This window comes from Orycteropus afer, unplaced genomic scaffold (genome assembly GCF_000298275.1).
Source record: "Orycteropus afer afer isolate SDZICR_OR568_19922 unplaced genomic scaffold, OryAfe1.0 scaffold00029, whole genome shotgun sequence".
In the NCBI taxonomy this organism is placed as follows: Eukaryota; Metazoa; Chordata; class Mammalia; order Tubulidentata; family Orycteropodidae; genus Orycteropus; species Orycteropus afer.
The window spans coordinates 9,914,095-9,939,118 of record NW_006921616.1 but is presented as its reverse complement, the minus strand read 5'-3'; the positions used below and the strand labels follow the sequence as shown (position 1 = coordinate 9,939,118).

Sequence of the window (25,024 nt, the reverse complement as noted above, 5' to 3'; positions counted from 1 at the left end):
AAAAAAAAAAACAAAACGGTGGGGACCTGGTTTTCTGGTCCAATAGAGCCTAGTGGAACCACTGAGACTATGGCCCCTAGCTGCCCTTTAGGTCTGGAATTGAACCCACACCTGTGGTTTCCAGCCAAACAAAAGACAGGCATATGGATTGAACACTTACCTCAAGTAGATACACTCCTTGGAGAGAACAATCATGGGAGAAAAAAGGGCTGTTTATGCACAGGGAGACAGCTCAGGGGGCAGGAGTGTACAGAGGGATGGACACTGGGAAGAAGTAACTATGGGGAGGAAGTGGGAGGGGAGCTGTTGCATTGTGGTAAACTGTGGTCAATGACATGAGACAAAGTGTATGTGAACTTCTGTATGGAAAGTGAATTTGCTCTGTAAATCTTCACCCAAATCACAATAAAATAAAATAAAATAAAAAGACAGGAAAGGAAGAAAAGACCAAAATGGACATCAGAATAGACTCTGAAATTTGCTTCTGAATGGAGAGTAGCTAAAGCAAATAGAAGAAATGATGACATCAAAGAGCTGAAGGGAAGGTTTCAAAGGGTGGATGGAGAAGACAAAGTAATGTATTGAAGTATGAAATCAAGAGGTGGCATATGATCAAGAACCAGTGGTACTAAAGGGAGAAGTCGAAGGTGCACTGAAGGAATTGGTGAAGAACAAAGCTCCAGGAATTGACAGAATTCCCACTGAGATGTTTCAACAAACAGATGCCCTGCTGGAGGCACTCACTTGGCTATGCCAAGAGATTTGGAAGACAGCTACCTGGCCAACTGACTAGGAAAGATCTCTATTTGTGCCCATTCCAAAGAAAGGTGACCCCACAGAATGTGGAAACTATCAAACAATGTCATTTATGTTGCATGCAACTAAAATCTTACTGAAGATAATTAAAAAATGATTGCAGCAGTACACTGACAGAGAACTTCCAGAGGTGCATGCGGGATTCAGAAGAGGATGTGGAAGAAGGGATATCATAGCTGCAGTCAGATGGATCTTGGCTCAAAGCAAAGAATACCAGAAAGATGTTCACTTGTGTTTTATTGACTATGCAAAAGCATTTGATTGTGTGGATCATAACAAATTGTGGATAACATTGAGAAGAATAGGAATTCCAGAACACTTAATTGTACTCATGAGGAGCCTGTACATAGACCAGGAGGCTGTTGTTCAAACAGAACAAGGGGACACTGCATGGTTTAAAATCAAGAAGGGAGTGCATCAGGGTTGTTGTATCCTTTCTTCACCATACTTATTCAGTCTGTATGCTGAGCAAATACTCCGAGAAGCTGGACTATATGAAGAGGAACGTGGCATCAGGATCGGAGGAAGGCTCATTAACAACTTGTGATATGCTGAAGACACAACTTTGCTTGCTGAAAGTGAGGATAACTTGAAGCACTTACTGATAGTGATTGAAGACACAGTGTACAATATGGATTACATCTCAATATAAAGAAAACAAAAATTCTCACAACTGGACGTAAATAGCATCATGATGAATGGAGAAAAGATTGACGTTGTCAAAGACTTCACATTGCTTGGTTCTACAATTGATGCCAATGGAAGCAGCAGTCAGGACATCAGATGACGTACAGCACTGGGCAAGTTGGCTGCAAAGGACCTCTTTCAAGTGCTGGGGAGCAAGGATGTCTCCTTGAGGACTAAGGTGCACCTGACACAAGCCATGGTATTTTCAATCACCTCATATGCATGTGAGAGCTGGACAATGAATAAAGAAGACTGAAGAAAAATTGATGCTTTTAAGATGTGGTGCTGGAGCAGAATGCTGGAAGTACCATGGCTGCTAAAAGAACTAACAGATCTTCCTGGAGAAAGTGCAGCTGGAATGTTCCCTGGACGCGAGAGTGGCAAGACTTTGTCTCACCTACTTTGGTCATGTTGTCAGAAGGGACCATTCCCTGGAGAAGGATGTCATGGTTGGTAAGGGGGAGGGTCGCTGAATGAGGGGAAGGCCCTCAATGAGATGGACTGACACAGTGGCTGCCACGATGAACTCAAGAACAGCAGGGATCACCGAGCTGGCGTGGGACTGGGTGGTGTTTCGTTCTGCTGTGCATGGGATCGCTATGAGTCAAAGACAACTCGATGGCACCTAACAACAACTACAACATAATGAAATGTGCAAAGACCTGAAGTTAGAAAATCAAAAGAGAAGAACATGCTCAGCATTTCTCAAGCTGAAAGAACTGAAGAAAAAAGTTGCAATAGTGAAGGATTCTAGGGGGAAAATACTGAATTATGCAGGAAGTATTAAAAGAAGATGGAAGGAATACACAGAATCACTGTACTAAAAAGAACTGGTCAGTGTTCAATTACTTTAGGAGGTAGCATATGACTAAAAAACAATGGTTTTGAAGGAACAAGTCCAAGTTGCATGGAAGGAATTGGTGAAAAAGAAGGCTCCAGGAATTGATGGAATGCCCATTGAGATATTTCAACAAATGGATGCAGCACTGAAGGCACTTAGTCATCTATGCCAAGAAATTTGCAAGACAGCTACCTGGCCAACTGATGGGAAGAGATCCATATTCTATGCCCATTCTAATCCAATGGAATGCAGAAATTATCAAATAATGTCATTAATATCACATACAAGTAAAATTTTGCTGAAGATAATTCAGAAATGGTTGGAGCAGTCATCGATAGGGAACTGCCAAAAATTCAAGCCAGATTCAGAAGAGGATGTGAGATGAGGGATGTCAGATAGATCTTGACTGAAAGTAAAGAATATTGGAAATATGTTTACCTGTGTTTTATTGACTATGCAAAAGCAATTAACTGTGTGGATCATAATAAATTATGAATAACATTGCAAATAATGAAGATTCTAGAACACTAAATTGTGTTCACGAGGAACCTGTACATGGACCAAGAGGCAGTCTTTGAACAGAACACGAGGACGCTGCATGGTTTAAAATCAGGAAAGGTGTGTCTCAGGGTTGTATCCTTGCGCCATTCTTACTCAGCCCGTATGCTGAGCAAATAATCTGAGAAGCTGGATTATATGAAGAAGAATATGGCATCAGGATTGGAGGAAGACTCGTTAACAATCTGCAATATTCAGATGACACAAGCTTGCTTGCTAAAAGTGAAGAATGTTTGAAGCACTTACTGGTGAAGACTACAGCCTTCAGTATGGATTATACCTCAGCATAAAGAAAACAAAAATCCTCACAACTGGACCAATAAGCAACATCATGATAAAATGGAGAAAAGATTGAAGTTGTCAAGAATTTATTTTACTTGGATTCACTATCAACACACATGAAGTAGCAGTCAAGAAATCAAACGACATATTGCACTGGACAAATCTGCTGCAAAAGGTCTCTTTAAAGTGTTAAAGAGCAAATATGTCACTTTGAAGGCTAAGATGTGCCTGACGCAAACCACTGTATTGTCAATGGTTTCATATGCATGTGACAGCTGGACAATGAATAGGGAAGACCACAAAGAATTGAAAGTATTGACTGCCAGAAGAACCAACAAATCTGTCTTGGAACAAGTACAGCTGGAATGTTCCCTAGAAGTGGTAGTGGCCAGACTTCATCTCTTTTATTTTGGTCATGTTGTCAGGAGGGAAGGTTCCTGGAGAAGGACATTGTGCTTGGTAAAGCAAAGGGTCAGCCAAAAAAGGGAAGACCCTCAACAAGGCAGATCGACACAGTGGTTGCAACAATGGGCTCAAACAAAGCAAAGATTGTGAGGATGGTACATGACTGGCCAGTTTTGTTCTGTTGCAAATGGGCTTATCATGTATGTACTTGGTGTCACTGAACAACAATAACAAGCTGGGACAAACTGTCTCTCACTGTGGCAGAACAGGGAAGTACCTTGCTGTGCCACCAGCAAATCAACAACCTCAGGAGTTGGGCTGCTTTATCTGGTGAAAGTAACACCCTTGCCTGATCACCTGTCCAGTTCTGCTCCAGAGCTAAGTTCTTTCTGATCATAACTCAGAATTTCCCAAACTGATTTTGCAGGACTCTATTATCTGAGATATTTATAGAAGTTTCTTAAGAAAATAATTTTGGGAAATGCAAGTTTAACAAAATTAGCAAAAAATCCACCTTCTTGTGTTAATGGAAGGCTCTCACAAAGCTTTTAATCCATTGTCTCTGAGAATCTCTAAAAGGCACAGTAATGTGAAATCAAAACCAAACCCATTGCCATGGAGTTGATTCCGACTCAGCAACACTACAGTCCAAGGTAGAACTGCCCCATAGGGTTTCCAAGGCTGTAATCTTGATGGGAGCAGACTGTCACATCTTTCTTCTGCGGAGCAGCTGGTGGGCTCAAGCTTCCCATCTTTCAGTTAGCAGCTGAGAGCTTAAGCACAGAGACATCAAGTCTCCTTACAGGAATGTATACTTACCCAAAAGTGTAAACACAGAAACTTTTTAAAAAAGAAATGCTTGTCATTACCTCCCAGGACCCCCAAGGTTGGCAGAAATAATTTAGGGGAAATGTTGAAATAGGTGGTGAAGACAAAATCTATCTTTAAATGGCAGAAATGCTAGAGATAGGATCTTCTGGTGCAACAGCAAGCTCACCCCTAGAACACAGACATCCATTATCATCACTGGGGCTCAGGGCTTTTTATTGGCTTACTCTTAGCCACAGAAGTCAACCTGGTTACCATCAAACTAGAATTCTTGATTTCTTGTACTTGACTGAAACTTCCAGCTTGTTTGGACATTTGTGTGTGTGTTTGTGTGACTTTCTTTTTTTAAAATTGTACTTTGGGTGAAAGTTTATAGAGAAAATTCACTTTCCATACAGCAGTTCACATACACTTTGTCTCATGATGTTGACTACAATTTCCCACAATGGAACAGTTCCCCTCCTACTTCCTCCCCATAGTTACCTCTTCCTTGCATCCTTCCCTCCATGCACCCCTGCCCCCTGAGCTGTCTCCCTGTGCATAAACAGCCCTTCTATTCTCCCATGATTGTTCTCTCCAAGGAGTGTATCTACCTAGTGTAAATGTTCACCTCATATGCCTGTCTTTTGTTTGGCTGGAAGCCACAGGAGTGGGTTCAATTCCAGACATGAACGGCAGCTAGGGGCCATAGTCTTAGTGGTTCCACCAGGCTCTATCAGACCAGCAAACCTGGTCCCTTTTTTTTTTCCTAAATGATTTTGGGTTTTGTTCCACATTGTTCTCCAAATCTATCCAGGATCTCTTCCATAGATCCCCCTCTGAGTGGTTGATAGTGGTAGCCAGGCACCATCTAGTTCTTCTGGTCTCATAGTCATATAGGGTGAGGATAGCATGGTGTACCAGTTGCTAGGACTAATTGTTTCCATGAATCTTTGGTTTTCTTCATTCTTCTTTGCTTTGGACGAGGAGAGACCCATTGTTGCATCTAGATGGCTGCTTGCAAGCTTTTAAGATAGAAGTTGCTACTCGCCAAAGTAGGAGGTGGAACAATGTTTTGTGTAATATGTTATGCCATGTTTGGACATTTTTTAAGAAGCACGATTCATTTTGTAGAGAAGGAAACAAATGAATGTGGTCCCATTACTGGCTTAGCCCAACAGAGTGCTAATTTCAAAGATGCAATGAAGACCTCCCTGTCCTGTTCAGACCCTCCCTGGGCCCACTTGCTGAGGAGGTGAGTGTTCCTCACCAGGCAACCTTGTCACAATGCTCTGATTCAGGGCTGCCCGTAGGGTGTCACACAGCAGGGAGACTATGTGAGGCTCTCACCCTGGGGATTGATAAAGGCATGGTTGGAGAACCCAGGAATTATTGCAGGAGGTGAGGTCACTCAGACCAAAAAATAAGTCTTTGCAAATGCCATCCAGCTTCTCTGGTCACTGCTAGTTTAGGTGTGTGATGGTTAATTTTATGTGTCAACTTGGGTACGCTGGTGTCCAGTTGTTTAGTCAAGCACTGGTGTAGTTCCTGTTATGGAGTTGTTACATGCAATTGAGTCAGTCGGCCTGGGCAGGGCAGATGAATTTCCCTAATGTAATCAAAGATTGGGCAATATAATTCCATAGTGATACTGCCTCAGAAACCCAAGGAGGGGTCGCTATGAGTTGGATTCAACTCGATGGCAGTGAGTTTGTTTTTTGGTTAATGTAATTGAGTGCAATGTTGAGCAATCAGTTGAGAAGGGAGTTTCCATAAGATGTGTTCTGCTTCCAATCTACGGATACTTTGACAGAACTCACACACACACACCAACAGGGGAAGGCAGACACCTTAAGAGGTGTCTACAAACTAAGGAACACCAAAGAACCAAGGGCTGCTGACAAGGAAGGGATCTACCTGGCCGATGATTCGGCCTCTGGGACTGTGAGAACATACATTTCTGATCTTTAAAGCCACTCGCAGCACTGGGTAATGAGGAAGACAGGTCTCCATGTGGACAACTCTACACCAGAAGGTAGGAAGCTCCTTGTGGGCAGGACAAGATCCTGTTGTTTCTACACCCCTAAGATCTCTCTGTCTGTCTGTCTCTCTTTTTTTTTTTTTTTTTTGAACTTTTTATTGTGGTTTGGGTGGAAGTTTACTAAGCAAATTGGTTTTCTTTTCAATAAAAAACATAACCAAACTCACTGCCATCAAGTCCAGTCTGACTCATAGCACCCCTCCTTGGGTTTCTAAGGTGGTATCTCTATGGAAGTAGATTGCCCAATCTTCCTTCTGAGGAGTGGTTGGTGGGTTTGAACTGCCAACCTTATGGTTAGCAGTCAACCTCCTTGGGTTTCTAAGGTGGTATCTCTATGGAAGTAGACTGCCCAATCTTCCTTCTGAGGAGTGGTTGGTGGGTTTGAACTGCCAACCTTATGGTTAGCAGTCAAATGCCTTAGGCACTACGCCACCAGAGCTCCCTTCCTTTCAATAAAATGCACGTTTTGTTTTGTGATTCACTGCCATCCCCACTCTCCCCACTCCCTCTGTGGTTACCATTTCCCTGTGTCCATCTTTCCTATCCCTTCCTGCCTTCTGAGCTTTATCCCTGAACAAATGCTGCCATTCGCTGGTTGTTCGAAGCAGTGCATACCTCTCTGGTGTTACTGTTCACCTTATAGGGCTGTCTATTGTTTGGCTAAAAGTTGAGCCACTGGGGTGAATTCAGTTCCAGTCTTGAAGGGTGTCCAAGGGCCATAGTCTTGGTAGTTCTACCACTCTCTAATCAGACCAGTAAATCTGTTCGTTTTGTAATGATTTTGAATCTTGTTCCACATTTTCTCCCCCTCTAGCTTCCTGTCGTGGTCCCTCTCAGAGTGGCAGCAGTGACAGCTAAGCGGCATTAAGTTCTCCTGGTCTCAGGGCTGTGGAGGCTGAAGTTCGTGTGATCTGTTAATCCTTTGGACCAACTGTTCCCTTGTATCGTTGATTTTCTTCACTCTTTACTCCACATGGGGAAAGACAAATACTGGCACCTTAGATGACCTTCACAAAGTTTTCAAACCCTGGTCACTACTCACCAACAGAGGATGTAAAACATTGTCTTTGTAGACTATGTTACGTCAATTGACCTTGATGTCCTCTGAGACTATAGTCCTGAGCCCCAGGCCCAGTGACTCTTTCCCTCAAGGTCTTTGGTTATGGCTAAGAAGTCTTTATAACTTTACCCCCTGTATGTTCTCCTGCATTCATGGATATATTTGCAGCACATATAAATACATATGTAGAAATATCCTCTGTCAGACTTGTATATTGTATCTCATCCCACCCTGACACTCAGCCATAAGAGTTCATTGCTGCCCTTCTTGATGGTTAGGCTCTGGTCAGGGTTACTCACAGCTGCCCTACCCATCCTTGTGAAGGAGATTTCACCTGCATATAAAAGTAGGCAAAGAGACAGGTGTATGTGCCGGGATGAGCAGCCCATAGCCTGTGGCTACCTGGCTCAGAGCCTGGCGAGAAACCCAAGTCCAGAATGAAAACCTAGGAAGCTGTTTTCTTGTTGCTCATCCTCAAGCCAGCCCACGCATGGATCTCTCAGCGGCTACAAGCCTGTTCCACCTCAGGTTTTGGTGAGATTCTCCCTTTCAACAAACGATAATCTCCGATGGAAGATTACACGTCCTTGTTCTCCCTGCCTCTCCTGCCGTGGTACAAAACAAAGGGATTTTTAATTTTGAATGAAAAAATGTGCTTTTTTAACATTATTTTTTCTCATTTGACCTTTATCCCAAACAGATTCTTATGCTTCTTTCAGCACACCCCAGGGTGGGCAGACACCACGGGCTGCATGCCTTCAGACGTGTCACCAAGCTCTCTCCATTCAGATGACCTCAGATTGCCCAAGCCTAAGCTGGCTCCACATGGATATTTTGCATATGGTGGCTTCCTTGTGACTCAACCCGGTTGTTCTCAGAATTTCGCTGTGTACTTCTGAGTGAGGCATCTGGTCCCCAGCTGTTTGTTGTCCTCGGCTGATGGTGGTGGCCTATCATCCTTCCCTTTTGAATGTCAGGCTGTGCCCAAGAACCACTATCTCCTGAGTGTCCCCAGTAGTTCTGGCCTTTAGATCTCCTCTGCATTTCTCGGTACACGGGCTTTGCCCTAGGAGCCCCCTGCCCACAAATTCAACACCCCTCCCACCCAGAATGGCCCCAGCCCAGCCAACCTCTCCTGACAGTGTCCCTGCCATGTTCCCTTCCCAAGGGAGGCCTGAGAGCTGGGTTGGCACAGATGACACAGCTGTCTGGCCTGGAAGGTGGATGCTGGAGCACCATGGAACCAACCCAGGGCTGTCTGTCTCCCTGGCTGAGCTCCCCGGACCTCGCCTTCTCCCTTTGTGGCCTTGAGGCCCACTCAAGCCTGCCTGCCCTTACAGTAGGGGCCGATTACCCAATAAGCAAGGCAAGTATGGGCTTACTTGTGTTTACTACTAATCTGTAGTGAACAATTTCACATTTTTTTTTTTTGGCCACATCACAGATTCTACTTCTAGGTATGGCTGGCACCTATCTCTCTCCTACACTCATAGCACCTCTGTATAGAATCAAAGCCTCTTCTCAAATTTACAGTCCCTGACAGGGATGGAGTATCCAGTGAGCAAGGTAAGCACAGGCTCCTTTGTGCTAACTTACTAATTTATATTCACTATAGATGAGTCAGTTAGAACAAGTAAGCCTGTGCTTACCTTGCTCACTGGGTAGTCTGCCCTTGCTTGGTAGTGCCCAGCCTTGTCTTTTCTTGAGCTTCTGTCAGCCATGGCCAGTGGAGTCCATTTGGCTTCAAAGTTTTTCCTAGCTGACAGGTCCTTTACTATGTCTGTCTATGCTGAAAGCCCTAATGGGTGGTTACTAGGCTGGCACCTGACACTTGACTGCTTCAACAGTCAGTAAGAGCTCTTTCACCAGAAACACCTGACAGGAGCTTTTTGAGCTTTCTATTTCGTTCTTTCCAAATTTAAATAAGGAAGTAAGCCAACATTCAGGTTGATGGTGTCCCTTAGTGACATCTCAGTTGAATTTAGTTGACGGAGTCTAAATCAGCTTCTCAGACTCTCCATGATGAAGGGCCACTCTTTTTCTTTTTTTTTTTTAATTTAAAATTTAAAAAAACTTTTGCAGTGTTTTCTCCCCTCCCCTCCCACCCCTGGTAACCAACAAAGAAACTTCCATATATAAACCTTTCCTTGACTTTTTACAATAATGAACTAATACAATATTTATCCTTTTGTGATTGATTTATTTTACTCAGGATGAAGGGCCATTCTTTAAAAGTTTTCTCTAATTAATTGTAGACTGATACCTTTGCAAAATACAACAAAAATGAATTACTAAGAAAATAAAAGACAACATAAAACACAAGCACGAATTTCTGGATTTAGACAAGATTTCTCTGGCAAAATGGTGTAAAAATGTCTAGACACGCTCCCTTTCTGTGTTTCTCCAATCATGAACCAGGTAATAAACAGTTTGAGGATGGACACAGGCCCCTGGACTATACTTCGAGTAGCACTGATGGAGATTGCTACTTTAATGCCAGGGCTCCACATGTCTAATTTAGCCCACTTCTTTGAGAGAACACAGCATTCTGGGCTCTTGTCTACTCATCCTAGTTTGGCCTGAAGCATGTGACTAACCTTTACTGGTTTATCCCAGAGCATGCCACCTCAGCTTGGTAATACACACCTGTTCACAACCCTTGCTGCTAATGGGCGCCACTCTCTCTAAGTGTCCCTAGAAGAGGCTAGATGCTATGCTCTTCCGTTCTTTTACCCAGGCCCCACCTACCATTCGTATAAATGCTCTTCTGTCAACTGCTGCCTGAAGGGCCCTGCTTGGCTCCCAAGCGCTGCTAGGGGTCAGGGGAACAATGGTACTCAGCCTACTCACCAGTGTCATTGGGATATTTGTCCCCATGGGTGCATGTCCTCCCGTCGTCCTCTTGGATGTAGCCCTCCTTGCACTCACAGCGGTAGCTGCCTGGGGTGTTGATGCAGATATGGGCACAGAGTGTCTCATTGCTGGTGGCACACTCATCGATATCTGGGTTCAAACAGATGCAGAGAGCACTTCGAGACAGTTTCAGAGAATTCACTTCCCACCCAACTGCTGCCATTAGGCTTGGCTCCACAGTAGCATGTCTGCAAAGGACATTGCCTGACCTCTACCCAAGAAGCCTGGGGTAAAGCAGGAAGCTACTAACATGGGCCATTCGTGGAGAAAGCACTCAGGCAGTTTCTACCATGATTACAAACTGATCGAGGTGGGTTTGCCTGTGGTTCCGCCATTACCCAGTCATGGAGCATAAAGCCTGTACTGCTAGAGTTCAAAGTTCTCGCCTATAAAACAACGATAAGGAAGGCTGCCTTAAATCCTTCACAGGGCTTCTTAGAAGATAAAATGAGATAACAGATGGCAACACACTTTGACAAGTAAACATTATAAAAATATTTTTTTTTTTTTTTTGCAATCACCCTAGTGCACTGTGCATTTTTACGCTTCCCTTTATGGTTGTAGGTTCCAAGCAGCATGATGGTGACCCAAGGTCACTTAGAAAGGGCTCCTTCCCAGTGAAGAGACATGATTGTACCTGGGAAAAGCCACTTCTGATAAAAGCAAATAGTCATCATGGGTGTAATGGAGAGAGTTTTTCCCAGGAAATTTTTGCCTCATCAATGACCCAAACAGACTCTGTGAGCTGAGGAAATGAGCCATGAGACCATCAAACAAGCAGCCATTAAAAGTCCTTGTTTTCTGTGCACATCACAGACTTGCTCCCCTGCTGAATGGGGTGGAAACAAAATGTTCCCACCAGGTGATGAGAGGGAGGCACAAATCTGTTTCATGTCCACTGGCTGAAGACACCAGGTGGCAGAGGATGGGAAATGGGACATGCAGCCCCAGGCTGTGCATAGGAATTTAGGATGCCAACAATTCCCAGCCACTCCCTGGACAAGCTGCCAAGGACCTACCTTTGGCAGCCCTGTACCAAGAACGTGAGAGCATTTGTATGCTCCTGGCAGTGAGCATCAAGGAGCTCTGGTGGCATAGTGCCTAAGGCATTTGACTGCTAACCAGAAGGTTGTTTGTTCAAACCCACCAGCCACTCCATGGAAGGAAGACTGGGCAATCTACTTCCGTAAAGATTTACCACCTCAGAAACCCAATGGGGTTTGCTATGAGTCGGAATTGACTTGACGGCAGTTATTTTGTTTTTTCTCTTTGCTTGGTAGTGAGTACCAGGGCATCTGTAGACCAAGATGTTATGGCTATCTCCTCCTAAGTAGGTCCTAGTCTTACTGCCTTTCTTCAGGTCCCTAAACCCTGAAGGTGAAGCTGCCTATGTTGTGCAGAGGAGGGAGGAAACGTTGACATGGGAGATCAAATTAGACGACAGAAGTCTTAGCAGAACCAAGTTCTATGGGTCTTCACACTCCCATATGAAAAGAGCAGTGTGAGTAGTTACTACAAACTTAAGAGCCTTGTACATGGGCCCTGAGCATTATGGAGACTTATGCACCATGCTCTTTGGAGGAGAGGTTGTGGGTCTCCTGCCTCATTCACTTGGTGGTCTCAAAGCCATTTTTCATGAGTGTGGGGACCATCCCAAGTACCATGGCTAGAACTACTCTTAACTGGGACTGACTAGACTGCTGGTGGGGCAGGGAGGGAGAAGGTGGTATTCACACTACTCATTTCCCTCTTGGGTTAATTTGCACTCTACTCAGACCCTTCTCCTGATATCTTGCAGAGTTCCAGATCCTTGGAGTTGTGATTCACTAGTTCTGGAGGGAAGACTAGGGATCTTTTTTAAAAAACAAGACCCCCAAATGTTTCTGAGACAGGTTAGCCACGGACTGACTACACTTTGAAACATGTGGCTCCAGGGGACAATTAGCCATAAACTTGCCTCAGAAATGCAAGGCATCCATGGTTGGGCAGCCCGGTCAACGAGGGGGAAGGGAACCAGCTGGCGGCAACTGATGGTGTTGACTCTTCCCAGCTGCAGCCCAGGTGGCTGGCTTTCAGTGCCCTCTGACTCACTTCTAACCTGTCTGCCATATGGGCCCTTCCTCCTCCTCCAGGCTCTTTCTCTGGTCTTCTGAGAGAACGCTTTTCCTCTTTGAGTTCTTTCTGCATTTTTACTTTCAAGACCATTTATATTCTGTTTCACATCATTCTAACTGACACTTGTTAACAGCCCCTTCTCCTGCTCTGACAGCTCACTGCCAGTTACCATCTGAGTGGTATTGACTCTGAAGAATTCCTAGGTCATAGTTGGTTTTTAATGTTTTGTGACATATCCAAATTATTATTTCTTAAACTGTTGTGATGTAGATAGCCAACAAAACATTTTTAGTCTTCAGAGTGACATCAGTTATATTCATCATCTTGTTCAACCATCACCATTAACTCTTCCCAATTCTTCCATCACCCTGAACAGATAGTAGACGGGTTTTTCTTTTAATAAGCATCATAGAAGGTGGTAGTCCTGAGCACAGCACTAAACACAACTTCATCCAACAAATATCAGAGCTTAAAGGGAGAAATCAAGATTACAACTGCTATGGGGGTTTGGTATCGTAGTGCCTAAGGCACTTGACTGCTAACCAGAAGGCTGGTGCTTCAAACCCACCAACCACTCCTGGGAAGGAAAGTTGGGTGGTCTACTTCCGTAGTGATACCACCTCAGAAACCCAAGGAGGGGTTGCTATGAGTCGGGTCTGACTCGAAGGCACATAACAACAACAACTGCTGTGGAAGCTGGTCACACTGATGAAGAATGGCCAACAGGACAGAACCACCTGACCGAAGCATAGCCTCAAGAGCTGGAAGAGAATGTTATTGCCAACACACCGAGGCAGTACGGCTTCTCCCGCTTCCGGTGTCTCTCTCGGTCATATCGGTACCCTGGGTAACAAGTGCACAGCACTCGGCCGAAATTATCTGTGCACTGCTGTTCACAGGGAGCCTCTGCACAAACGTCATAGTCTGCAAAAACAAAGGTGAGCTCACATCAACCATGGCTGTTCACTGGGGGGGGGAGGGGGGCGGAGCTATCAAGCTCTGGTCCAGAATCGACACTGGCTGGACTCTGCTCTCCGGCAAGTGTGAAGTGTGAATGACTACACTTGTCCTTAGTTGTCCTAGAGTCAGCTCCAACTCATGGCGGGCGACATTATCTAACAATGAGTGTTGCCGGTCCTGGGCCACCTTCATGACCTTAGGTATGTCTGAGTCATTGAGGTGGAACTATGTCAATCCATCTCAACGAGGGGTTCCTTCGTTTTTGCTGACCCTCTAGGGCCATTCTTCTTTTAGGGTTGTCTAAGTGCCCAGCAATGGGTAACTTAACGCATAGTATCAAAACCAAGCACTGCTTGCGATTCCCCTTTAGGTCACCTCACTGTCCTTTAGTGTTTGTCCCTCACCCACAGAGCAAAGATGCTTCAGGTGGCCAGGCTCTGCAGTGGATCTGGGGGACGGGGCTGTTGTTTTTCTCACCAACTACTCTAGAGAGAGAAAATCCTTCCAGCTGAACATTAAAGACCAGGCTGCCTGGGGATGGGCACTGGAATCATAATGTGGGAGTTGGGGCTGGAAGTCAGGCAGGCTCAGAGCAGGGGCAGGGAGGCGATGGAATGGAAATGTGTGTGAGCTATTAGGGAGCTGCTCTGTGTGTGCTTGGGAGTGTGGTCTGTGTGCACTGCACGGGGTCATTCCACATGCTGAGAGGGGCTGGGTGTGTTCCAGTGGCTCGAGATCTCCTTTCAGCCCTCTGTCTCTGCCTTGTGCAAATTAGGGGGACACTTTATCACTGGGAATGCATTAGACATCCCCTCCTCTCGTGCTCATGAACTGATGCTTACTGGGCCTCTGAAGGGACTCTGGCTCTAAACCAGGAGCTAGGCCTGCACATTCCCTCCTGGACCAGATCCAGGCAATCATTAATCACTGTGCTGTCTCCCCCAGGTGCTGACAGATAAACTATCCTTGGCCACAGGCGAGCCTGGCTTTGCTCTGCTGCATATGAGGTGGGATGGGTGGGCTGTCAGCCACTGACGTGGGCAGGCTCGGTGTGACAAGGATCCTGCCATTCTCAGGATGACCTGGAAAGCTGGCCTGGCTCAATTTTCCTCTCCATAACTGAGCTCTAGTGGCACTCTGGTTAAAGCATTGGGCTGCTAACCAAAAGGTTGGAGGTTCGAACTCACCAGCCACTCACCGGCCACTCCACGGAAACAAGGTGAAGCAGTCTGCTTCTGTAAAGATTGATAGCCCTGGAAACCCTATGGGGCAGTTCTACTCTGTCCTAAGGGTTGCTATGAGTTGGAATCAACATGATGGCAGTGGGTTTGGTTTGGTTTTAACTGGGCTTCTAGGCTGGACATTCTGACCATCCCTATAAACTGTCCCTGGTCAAACGTGTCCCTCAGGTAAGCATGACCTCAGGCAGCCCAGTTCTGTACTCTCTTTGCTCAAGAGCAGAGTCTCAGCCATGGTGGCTACAAGCAGCCCTGCTCAGCCCCGTAGCCATCATCCAGCAGAGGCCTGGGAAAGGAGGAACAGGATGGGTAGAAAGGCCATCCAAGTGCTCATGTGAATATGGTGTCCAACAGAGCTTAGTTCAAAAACAACAGCCCCTGAAGTTCCCATCATTCCTGATTCTTTAAATATTGCCCTCCACAGTCCCTAAATAGCTGATATCTTTTATTTCTGCTTTAAGTACTCTCCTCTGATTTCCAGGAGCCCCTGAATGGTGCAAATGGTTAACATGCTTGAGTGCTAACTGAAAGTGTGGCAGTCAAGTCCACTCATAGACATCTTGGAAGAAAGGCCTGGTGAGCTACTTTTGAAAAATCAGCCGTTGGAAACCCTGTGGAGCACAGTTCTACTCTGACCCTAAATGTCCTAGCATCTCTTATCATGTCCCTATCCTCTTACCTCTGTGTTTTGTTTATTCTATTTTCACCTCTTATAACTAATTTCCAGTCAACCCTGCTTCTTTTCTCATAGCACTTCATAACTGTTGATATCCTATCCAGTTTTTCAAGCGGGAATGAAAACACCACCTCCTTCAAGAAGCCCTCTTTGGTTTCCTCAACAGACTTTAGTTTCTCCAACCTATCGATACCCACAGGCTCTATACACTTCATAATCACATGTTCTGCCACATTTATTGAACTGCCACTCTGTACCAAGCCCAATTCTTTTTTTTTTTTTTAATTTTTCTTGTGATTTAGGTAAAAGTTTACAGAGCAAATTCATTTTCCATACAGCAGTTCATACACATTTTGTCTCATAACATTGACTGTAATTCCCCACAATGTAATAGCTCTCTCTTCCCACTTCCTCCCCATAGTTACCTCTTCCCTGTGTCCTTCCCTCCTATGCATTCCCATCCCCTGAGCTGTCTCCCTGTGAAAACACTGTCGTACTGCTCTCCCATGATTGATCACTCCAAGTCATGTATCTACCTGATGTAAATGTTCACCCCATATGCCTGTCTATTATTTGGCTGGAAGCCACAAGAGTGAGTTCAATTCTATACCTGAAGGGTAGCCAGGACCAGGCCCAATTCTAAAAGGCAAGAAGGCTCGTGGTGAAGAGTCAGATTCTGAAGCCACCCCTCCTGGGTCTGTCACTATCTCTGTGATCTTGGATTCCTTAAGCCTTAATTGACTCAACTGTAAAATAAGGTAAAGATCAACTCCACACTGCTTTGATGAAGATTAAATTGGATGATACGTTAAAGGACAGTGCCTGACATACAGCAGCTCGACCTGCTGTCCTGCTTCTTTCATTGCTACAAAACATCTAGGCCTACAGCAGTCTTTTGACCGAATACCTGGCGGGGACTGCGTCCTTGGAGTAATTAGCACAATTATAGCTCATGATAAGTGCAGAAAAGATTGATATTGTCAAGGATTTCATTTCATTTGGATCCACGATCAACTCCCATGGAAGCAGTAGTCAAGAAATCAGAAGACATATTGCAAATCTGCTGCAAAAGACCTTTTTAAAGTGTGATAGAGCAAAGATTCACTTTGAACACTAAGTTGTGCCTAGCCCAAGCCATAGTATTTTTAGTAGCCTCATATGCATGTGAGAGCTGGACATGATTAAGGAAGACCAAAGAAGAATTAATGCATCTGCATTGCGGTGTTGGCGAAGAATATTGAAAATACCATGGGCTGCCAGAAAAATGAACAAATCTGTCTTGGAAGAGGTATAGCTGGAAGCCTCCTTAGAAGTGGGGATGGCCAGACTTCATCTCATGTACTTTGGTCCTATTGTCAGAAGGGATCAGTTGCTGGAGAAAGATATCATGCTTGGTAGAGAGTCAGTAAAAAAGAGGAAAACCCTGAACAAGATGGATTGACACAGTGGCTGCAACGATGGACCCACGCTTAACAACAACAAAAACTGTGAGGATGGCGCAGGGCCGAGCAGTGTTTTGTTCTGTTGTACAGAGGGTCACCATGAGTTGGAACGAACTTGACGGCACCTAACAACAACAACACAGCTTACTTGTTGAACTGAAACAAGTCAGATCATCCGGTCACCTGGCCTTTCAAGATGAGACTTATAGCAGGAGTCAGCAGACTTTTCTTGTGAAGAGCCAGCCAGGAAATATTTTAGGCTTTGCAGGCCATAAGGAGTCTGTTACAGCTACTCAACTCTGCTGTTCTAGTGTACAAGCCACCACAGACAATTTGTAAATTACTGGTTGTGGCTATGTTCCAATAAAACTTCATTTACAAAAACAGGCGATGAGCCAGATTTGGACTGTGGGTCATGGTTTGCCAGCCTCTGATTTAGAACAAGAAGTAACACCTTTAAATTATAGCAAATACTCATTAGTTAGCACACTAGTTAGAAACTGTAGTCTCTTTTTACCATCTTTCCTGAAATCCTAGATTTATCCTTTGTGTTATTGCGTGATAGAAAACTTTATAACTAAAGACATAATTGAAACAAATAAAACCAATTAACATATTTATACAGATTAATCAACTTTTAACAAAGTTCTAAGAAAGGCAATAGAGCAGAGAGTTGGTTACGGCCAAGCACCTTTCAACCCTTGAGCCACTTTTCCTGGAAATATTCAGTCCTAGCCTATAGTGTTGTGGTAATCATGGGTGCTGTATTGTCACACTGGGGAGAAGGAGACTGGTTTTAGGCCTAAACATTTGAAACCAAAATATTTACAATTGAAAGGAACTCTAAGTATGTGGTGCCATGTAATGTTTTTAATAAGGTTGGGCAAGGACTTTAGTTGGGACGATAATGTAATCGCCTAAAAATTTTCTATTGGTAAAGGACACAGCTGGTGAATGAAGAAAGCTCATTTAGAAAGGAATGCAATTAGTTTGCACTTTCGTGTCTTTTTGCCAACATGCTCTAGGCCACAGAATTGGCTGGCAGGGAGAAAGTCAGTCTTAAGACCCAAGGCCAGATGTGAAGTGATTTCCTAACTGGCCTTCTGATGGCACCTCTCTGCCATGGATCACAGCTATGGTTTAATGAACTCTTTCATCCCTCCACTGAAGACAGCAATAAACAGGCGTAATTCATTCATTTATATCCGATACAGAAAGAGATGCACTCTGTTTTTGTTTTTGTTAGGTGCTATCAAGATGATTCTGATTCATAGTGACACCATGTGACAGAGTGGAACTGCCCCATAGGGTTTTCTAGGCTGTCATCTTTATGGGGGAAGACCCCCAGGTCTTTCTCCCATAGAGTGGCTCGGTGGGTTTGAACTGTCAACTTTTCAGTAAGTAGCTCAGTGCTTAACCATTGCACCACCAGGCCTCCATAGACACACTCTATGAGACTAAACCATGAATTAGCTTGGCCTGGCTCCAGAGCCTCCACAGAGACCTGGCTTCTTGGGCAAGAGTGAAGAAACAATTCCATGTTACCCACTCACCTCCTCTCATCGCCCCACTTCAAGCCTGGGCAAACTAACTTCACACATTTCAAATAGTTCTCCAGTCTCTTCTGGGTCAGTGCTCTGCTTAGACTCCTTTGCAGAACTCTTCTTCCTACATGTGAAGCTGCATTGCTTGATGAGCTAGCTCAAGGCTCCCCTCCTTCCTGAGACCACCCCCACATTGTCCCGGTCCTCTGTGTTGGATGCCTCCTCTGCACACCTGCTGCATTAAATGTGTCCAGGACACACACTGAAGTTAGCGATGACAACAACAAGAGCAGCAATAAAAGCATCCGTCATTGACTGAGCACTTAGTAATGGCTAAGGAGCCTCAGTGGTGCTGTGATTAAAGGGCTCGCCTAACTGAAAGGTGGTTTGAATCCACCAGCTGCTCTAGGGAGAAAGATGAGACAGTCTGCTTCCATCAAGATGTACACACTTGGAAACCCTAGGTGCAGTTCTATTCTATCTGATAAGGTCACTTGGAGTTGGAATCTATTCGACAGCAATGGATTTGGGTTTTAGATTTAATGAGTCAGGCTCCATTCATTACATGTGGTAATATGCTTAAAACAACCACTGAGTCAAATACTAAGTTTTTTTTTTTTTTCTGAAAAAAGGATTTTTAGCCCCAGGTCATAGCTAGTAGGTAGTGGAAGCATGATTATAATCCGAGTCTATCTGATTGTACACTCTCCACGTCCTGTCTCCCCAGTGTGACTGTATACACATTGAGGCTGGGTTCATCTCATGCATCTGTCTTCCTCCACTGCTGGAAGGAGCACTCAATGTCTGCTGATGTCATGAGAAGGGGTGTAAAGTTTAGGACATGAACAGCAGGCACGGAGTTTGGGAAGGAGAGTTGTGTTCTAATTGTGCCTGGAATGTTAATGAGGAAACTATAGCCCATTAAACATAAAGCCTGAAATATGAGAATGACTTAATGTGTGTGCACGTGTTGTGTCATTAGTAGAGCACGTGACATGTAACCAAATTAGTATAGAAGACTTCAATGCCAAAAAAAGAAATTGCACACATAAACATGCTGTGGTTAATCAGAAGCAGACAACACATGTACATTTGAACATGTACTTTAGAATTCCACATACATTTGAACATCATAGATTTCTAGTCATTAGTGGTGAACAAAATGAGGAGTCATAATTTTTTATATTACATACCTTCTGGGATGCATTGTCCAAGGACAAACTTATACCCTTTGCAGCACTTTTTCCTAAGAGACAAACAAACAAAAAGTATTTTAAATGTTTAAAAGTATTTAAAATACGTTAGATTAAACTTATAAATGTTTTTAGCTATTGCTTTTGAAAGAAAGAAATTGTACTCAGGAAAAACTATGGCATAAAGCACAATAAGTGTGGAGGAGTTTTAAGTCAATCTGAGATTAAAAGGAATGATATTACCAGTATGACATAACCACATCTTCCAATACCAGGCTATCTTCCAGACTCCTGATGTATGAAGTTAACTCTTCCAGATTGTGGTATAAAGTCTACAGTTATGTGTTGCCCTGACATCTGGTAGAACTGGGATTGTCTCATGTGGCCTAACCACAAGTTCCCTTCCCTACTTTGCTCCTACAGATACGATACAGTCTCCTAGGCAAACAACCTTCCTTATTCAAATGGACCAGGTGCAGTTCCCGCTTATCTTTGAGTAGAAGGTTTCAGTTCTCCGCCAGCCCATAGAGTTACTCAAGCAAGCCAATCACACCCTCACATGGGAACTAGCAGGGCACCTGGCCCTCTTGATACTATGAAGTCTGCCTCCCACAGCTTCTGGTTGTTTCTGAGCGCAACCCCTGTGTGGAGTACAGCGTCCTTCTCTCTGAGCTTTCAGCATATGAGACTTATTAATAAGCTGCTGCTGATGTTATCTGGCCAGTGCTGGGTGGTATGTGTTTGGCTATTATCCCCATAACCCAAGAGTGGAAATCCCTCCCTCGCTAATGAGGTGAACAGGAAGCAATTAAAAAGGAAGCCCATGAAACAAGTAAAATAACTCTAAAACTTACAGATATTTATATTAAATAATTGACTCCCCAAACCCAAACTTATTGCTGTTGAGTTGATTCTGTCTCACAGTGATCCTACAGGACACAGTAGAACAGCCCCACAGGGTTTCCAAGGCTGTGAATCTTTATGGAAACAGACTGCCCCATCTGTCTCCCACAGGGCATCTTGTGAGTTCAAACCATCGACCTTTTGGTTAGCAGCCAAGTGGTTAGTCACTGTGCCACCAGGGTTCCTTAAATAAGTGCAGGCCAACAGAATATAAATATTGTGGACTTTTGGAAAAGACTTTGGAAGCTGGCCATTGCCCTCGTTCTACACATGCCTCGCTGAAGTCTCACAGGGAGATAATTTTTATCAGGACTGGGACTGGAACCCAAGTATTCTGATTCCCATTCTAAAACCAAACCAAACTCACTGCCGTCGAGTCCAATCTGACTCATAGTGAACTCTCCTTGGTTTTCCCAGGAGGTATCACTACGGAAGTAGATTGCCCAACCTTCCTTCTGAGGAGTGGCTGGTGGGTATGAACCACCAGCCTTCTGGTTAGCAGTCAAATGCCTTAGGCACTACGTCCCATTACAGCACTCTTTTTACATCTGCACATAAGGTGCTGAAAGGTACCAAAATGATCTGAACCAAAAAACAGCAAGCTGGAAATTCCTAATATAAATACTCAAGGGTTCTATCTCCTAAGATAGAGAAATGGTGGCATGAGATAAAAATTCAGACCTCCACGGGAGAGATGATGCTTATGGTATGGAGTTGTAAGCTTCTGACAGATGAGCCCTCCTGCCGCTGACAGCTATAAACTCTGGGCAAAAGGGAAGATCACTACCTGAAGGCTCTGAACTGTGACTACAAGCAGACGGGTTTTGGAGGGGAGCTGAAATGTTGGACAAGGAACACGGGGAGTCTCCTTCTTTGAGAGCCTCAGTCTGAGGGCAGGTCATAGTTGCCGCGTCCTGTGGGGAAGTGAAACTCTGGTCGAACCTGCAGTATATCTGACCTGCTCAAACAGAGGACTGCCTGAGCAGTCAGTGCTGCAAGGCATAAGAGGAAATCAGAAAGGAGCATGCTGGAGAAGTAGAGCCCTCATTATCTCCCTAAAATTTAGAAACGTAAGTCTGTAATTTATACACTTTATATAAAAAACCCATAGCTGTCAAGTCAATTTCGACTCATTGCAACCCTACCGGACAGAGTAGAAGTGTTTCACAAGCTTTCCAAGGTTGTAATCTTTACAGAAGCAGACTGCTATATCTTTCTCCTGCAGAGCGGCTGGTGGATTTGAACGAGGGCTTGGAACTAGTTCATTCTGGTTCAACCCTCTGCTAAGAGTTTGTGCTTTCATCCCAGATGCACTGAATCAAAATCGGGATCTGATTCCCAGTCAATGCAATGTGCAGCCCCACCGTCTGTCACCCTCTGTCAGTGGAGGCCTGAACATGGCCACAATGCTGAACAGGTTTTATCGGAGCTTCCAGACTAAGATGAGCTGGGAAGAAAGCCCTGGTGATCTATTGCTGAAAACCAGCCCATGAAAACCCTATGGATGACAATGGTCCAATCTGCCACCCATCACAAGGATGGCATGGGACCAGGCAGCGTTACGTTGCATTGTGCATGGAGCTGCCACGAGTCAGGGGCTAACTTGATAGCAGCTAACAGCTATATATATAGTGTTGCTGTTGTTGTTGTGTGCCGTTGAGTCGTCTCCGACTCATAGCACCCCTCCTTGGGTTTCTAAGGTGGTATCTCTACGGAAGTAGATAGCCCAATCTTCCTTCCGAGGAGTGGCCAGTGGGTTTCAACTGCCAACCTTCTGGTTAGCAGTCAACTGCCTTCGGCACTACACCACCAGACCTCATACACACACACACACACACACACACATACACACAGACATATATATATACATATATATATGTATATACACACACACGCACATACCAAAAGACAAACCCACTGTCATAGGGTAGTATCTGACTCATAGCGACCCTCCTTGGGTTTCTGAGGCAGTATCTCTATGGAAGTAGACTGCCCAATCTTCCTTACGAGGAGTGGCTGGTGGGTTTGAACCACCAGCCCTATGGTTAGCAATCAAATGCCTTAGGCACTATGCTACCGAGCTCCTATATATACACACACAGACATACACAGACACATACACACACACACACACATGATTACTATATTTCACTGATATGAATGATGGGTGACAATGTCCAGTGTTTTCCCAGCAGACATCATTTTCCAACATCTCAGCTAAATTACCATTTCATATGACAAGAGAAGCCCTTGGGGAATAAATCTATGCTGATTATTTGTAACAGTGGTAGAGGAGCTACCTCCAGTCCACGAAACTGAAACCCTGCTATGAAAGTCCCAGCCCCCAACCACCAAAAGAAAACTGGTTTAAAAGAGTGTGATGAAAATGCTATGGTTACTTACTGTATTACTCAAGGCTGCCCCACAGAAACTATGAGGAAGAACATTTCACAGGATGATCTGAAGCTCAAGTGATGCACAAGAAGCTTGGATAAGGAAGAAGCATGTGTTTTTGATGCTCATGTCTAAAGTCTCACACCACATTGAGACATATGGTTCTATTTGTCAGTTTCTATTTAAATGACATATCTAAGGTATAACCTCTGAGGTGTTCGATGGCATTTTCAAGTTCGTACAAATGGATGCAATCCTTGCAACCTCTCTTTCCACATCCAAGATATTAAACTTGGGACGGTTCACACAGTGAAGCGGAAGGAAGCTGCCATTTGCCTTCTGAAGAAATGTCATGATAGTGACAAGTTTCGGTATGCTCTCAGAAAGCTCTGAGGTTCAGTCAGGAGAAAATCCGAGCTTCTGGATGAAAATGCTTCATCCATGTACCTGCTTACCTAAGGATTAACTTCCCCTTTGTGTTTTTTTCTTAATTGCAAAAGTGACCCCAACTCTCCGCTTGAAGGATGTGGTTCTGAGACTCTAGGGCACCTTCCTGCCTTCCCCTGGGGGCCTGGAACTATGTCATTCTCTTTCATGTTAAACACCCATCAATCATAAAGCACCATTTAAAATAAATTATGAGATATTCCAAAGTATAAGGCATAAACATTGGCTGCACACTTTACTGCACATCTTACACCATTTCAGAGGTTACTTATGGCATCATTTATGTTATCATGAAGCTAGGAGAGCAACAGGGAGATCTCCTTCTTGTTATGCAAGCCTGCGTGTGGGTTAGATTCAACTACAAACTTGGCCGTGTGGTTTTCATCTTCAAGAAAAACAAACTGAGATGAGGAAAGTTCCCATGTGTATGAGCGACACAGTCATTCCTAATAAACTTCATGTGTCAGAGCGTTTTCCAAATGCAAACACTTTTCTCTTTTCTTGGCAAGGGGAAGTGGTGACTGGATGGTTGTCACATAGAAAGGGTGACATCTGGCATTCAGGAAAGTCTCTGGACCTTCCCCCCATGTGCCCAGAGTGTTAATACACGTAGAAAAGCATAAGAAAAATGGTGCAGCCAGAAACAGATCCTATGAGCCGGGTGTGTGTGCGAGAGCTTCTAAAAGGAAAAACTAAGTCAAGAGAAAAGTCAAAATACCATTATCAGATTGTCAGCTGGTTGCTAGTTACTAGGTTCTAGAACAAAAATTAAATAAATAAAAACAAAAACTGCCTACAGTTCTAGAAGGGAACTTGGAGGGTTAAGAGAGTTAGCAGACAAGAAATGGAACTTTGCTCCATTGCAAGGGTAAATTTCTAAGATTTACTTGGGGTTTCCCTTGCACGGTTGTCTCCACCGATACCTAGGTGTGCACCAGATATATCAGAGATTTTTAAAAATAAGAGAAAGAGCTGCATTGTTCACAGTAATTTCATTCTTGGTGCCAAGCAGATCTGGTTAAAATTTGGGGTTCCTCATTTAAAGAGCTAAGGATATGACCTTGGGTTGGCTTCTTAACCTTATTGAGGTTCAGGTTCATCATGGATAACATGTAGATGGAAATTATTGTCTTACGGGGTTATTGCAAGTATTATACGTAGAAATGGACGGTACCTAGCATGGTACCTGGGGCAGAAGAGTGTTCTACTTGCAGCTTCATGGTCATAGCAAGCAAACAGCAAGAACAACCCTCCACAGTGGCGTTGACCTTGTGACTCATTTCTTTCTTCTAATTCTTCCAACTCAATGGCAGCTATTCTATCTTCTTCCAAAGAAAAGTGAAAGGAGAGAGAGAGATGAAGGGAGATGGAGAGAGAGAAAGTCTTATCCCTAAATAATCATGAGAACAAGAAACAAAAAAAAGTGCAAACCATGTCTCATAGACTTAGGAGACATCTGCAACCCTGCACCACACTATATGGGGATGGAAAGTGGATGGAAGGGTGGGAAGTGATTTTGCACAGTGGAGTAACCTCAGTAACTGAAGTGCCTAGGAGATGACAAGAAGTTAACTCAGGGCGGGGCAAGATGGCGGACTAGGCAGAAGAATTGCACAGACCCTCTTCAACAAAGAAAAGGGAAACCAATTAACACAGACACAGAAGATAATCTTGGACCCCTGAGCCTTGAAGGAAAGGATGC

The 25,024-nt window shown here is 44.3% G+C and overlaps 1 protein-coding gene across 1 annotated transcript in view; it reads right to left on the bottom strand.

The window, feature by feature from the left end:
* CCBE1 (collagen and calcium binding EGF domains 1) overlaps window positions 1–25,024 on the bottom strand; it is a 325,019-nt gene that overhangs the window by 6,324 nt on the left and 293,671 nt on the right. The window contains exons 3-5 of the mRNA XM_007935545.2: window positions 19,579–19,631; window positions 13,315–13,449; window positions 10,348–10,500 (exon numbers count right to left, since the gene is read on the bottom strand). Of these exons, the coding sequence (XP_007933736.1) occupies window positions 10,348–10,500; window positions 13,315–13,449; window positions 19,579–19,631 (341 nt within the window). The remainder of the gene's footprint in view (window positions 1–10,347; window positions 10,501–13,314; window positions 13,450–19,578; window positions 19,632–25,024) is intronic.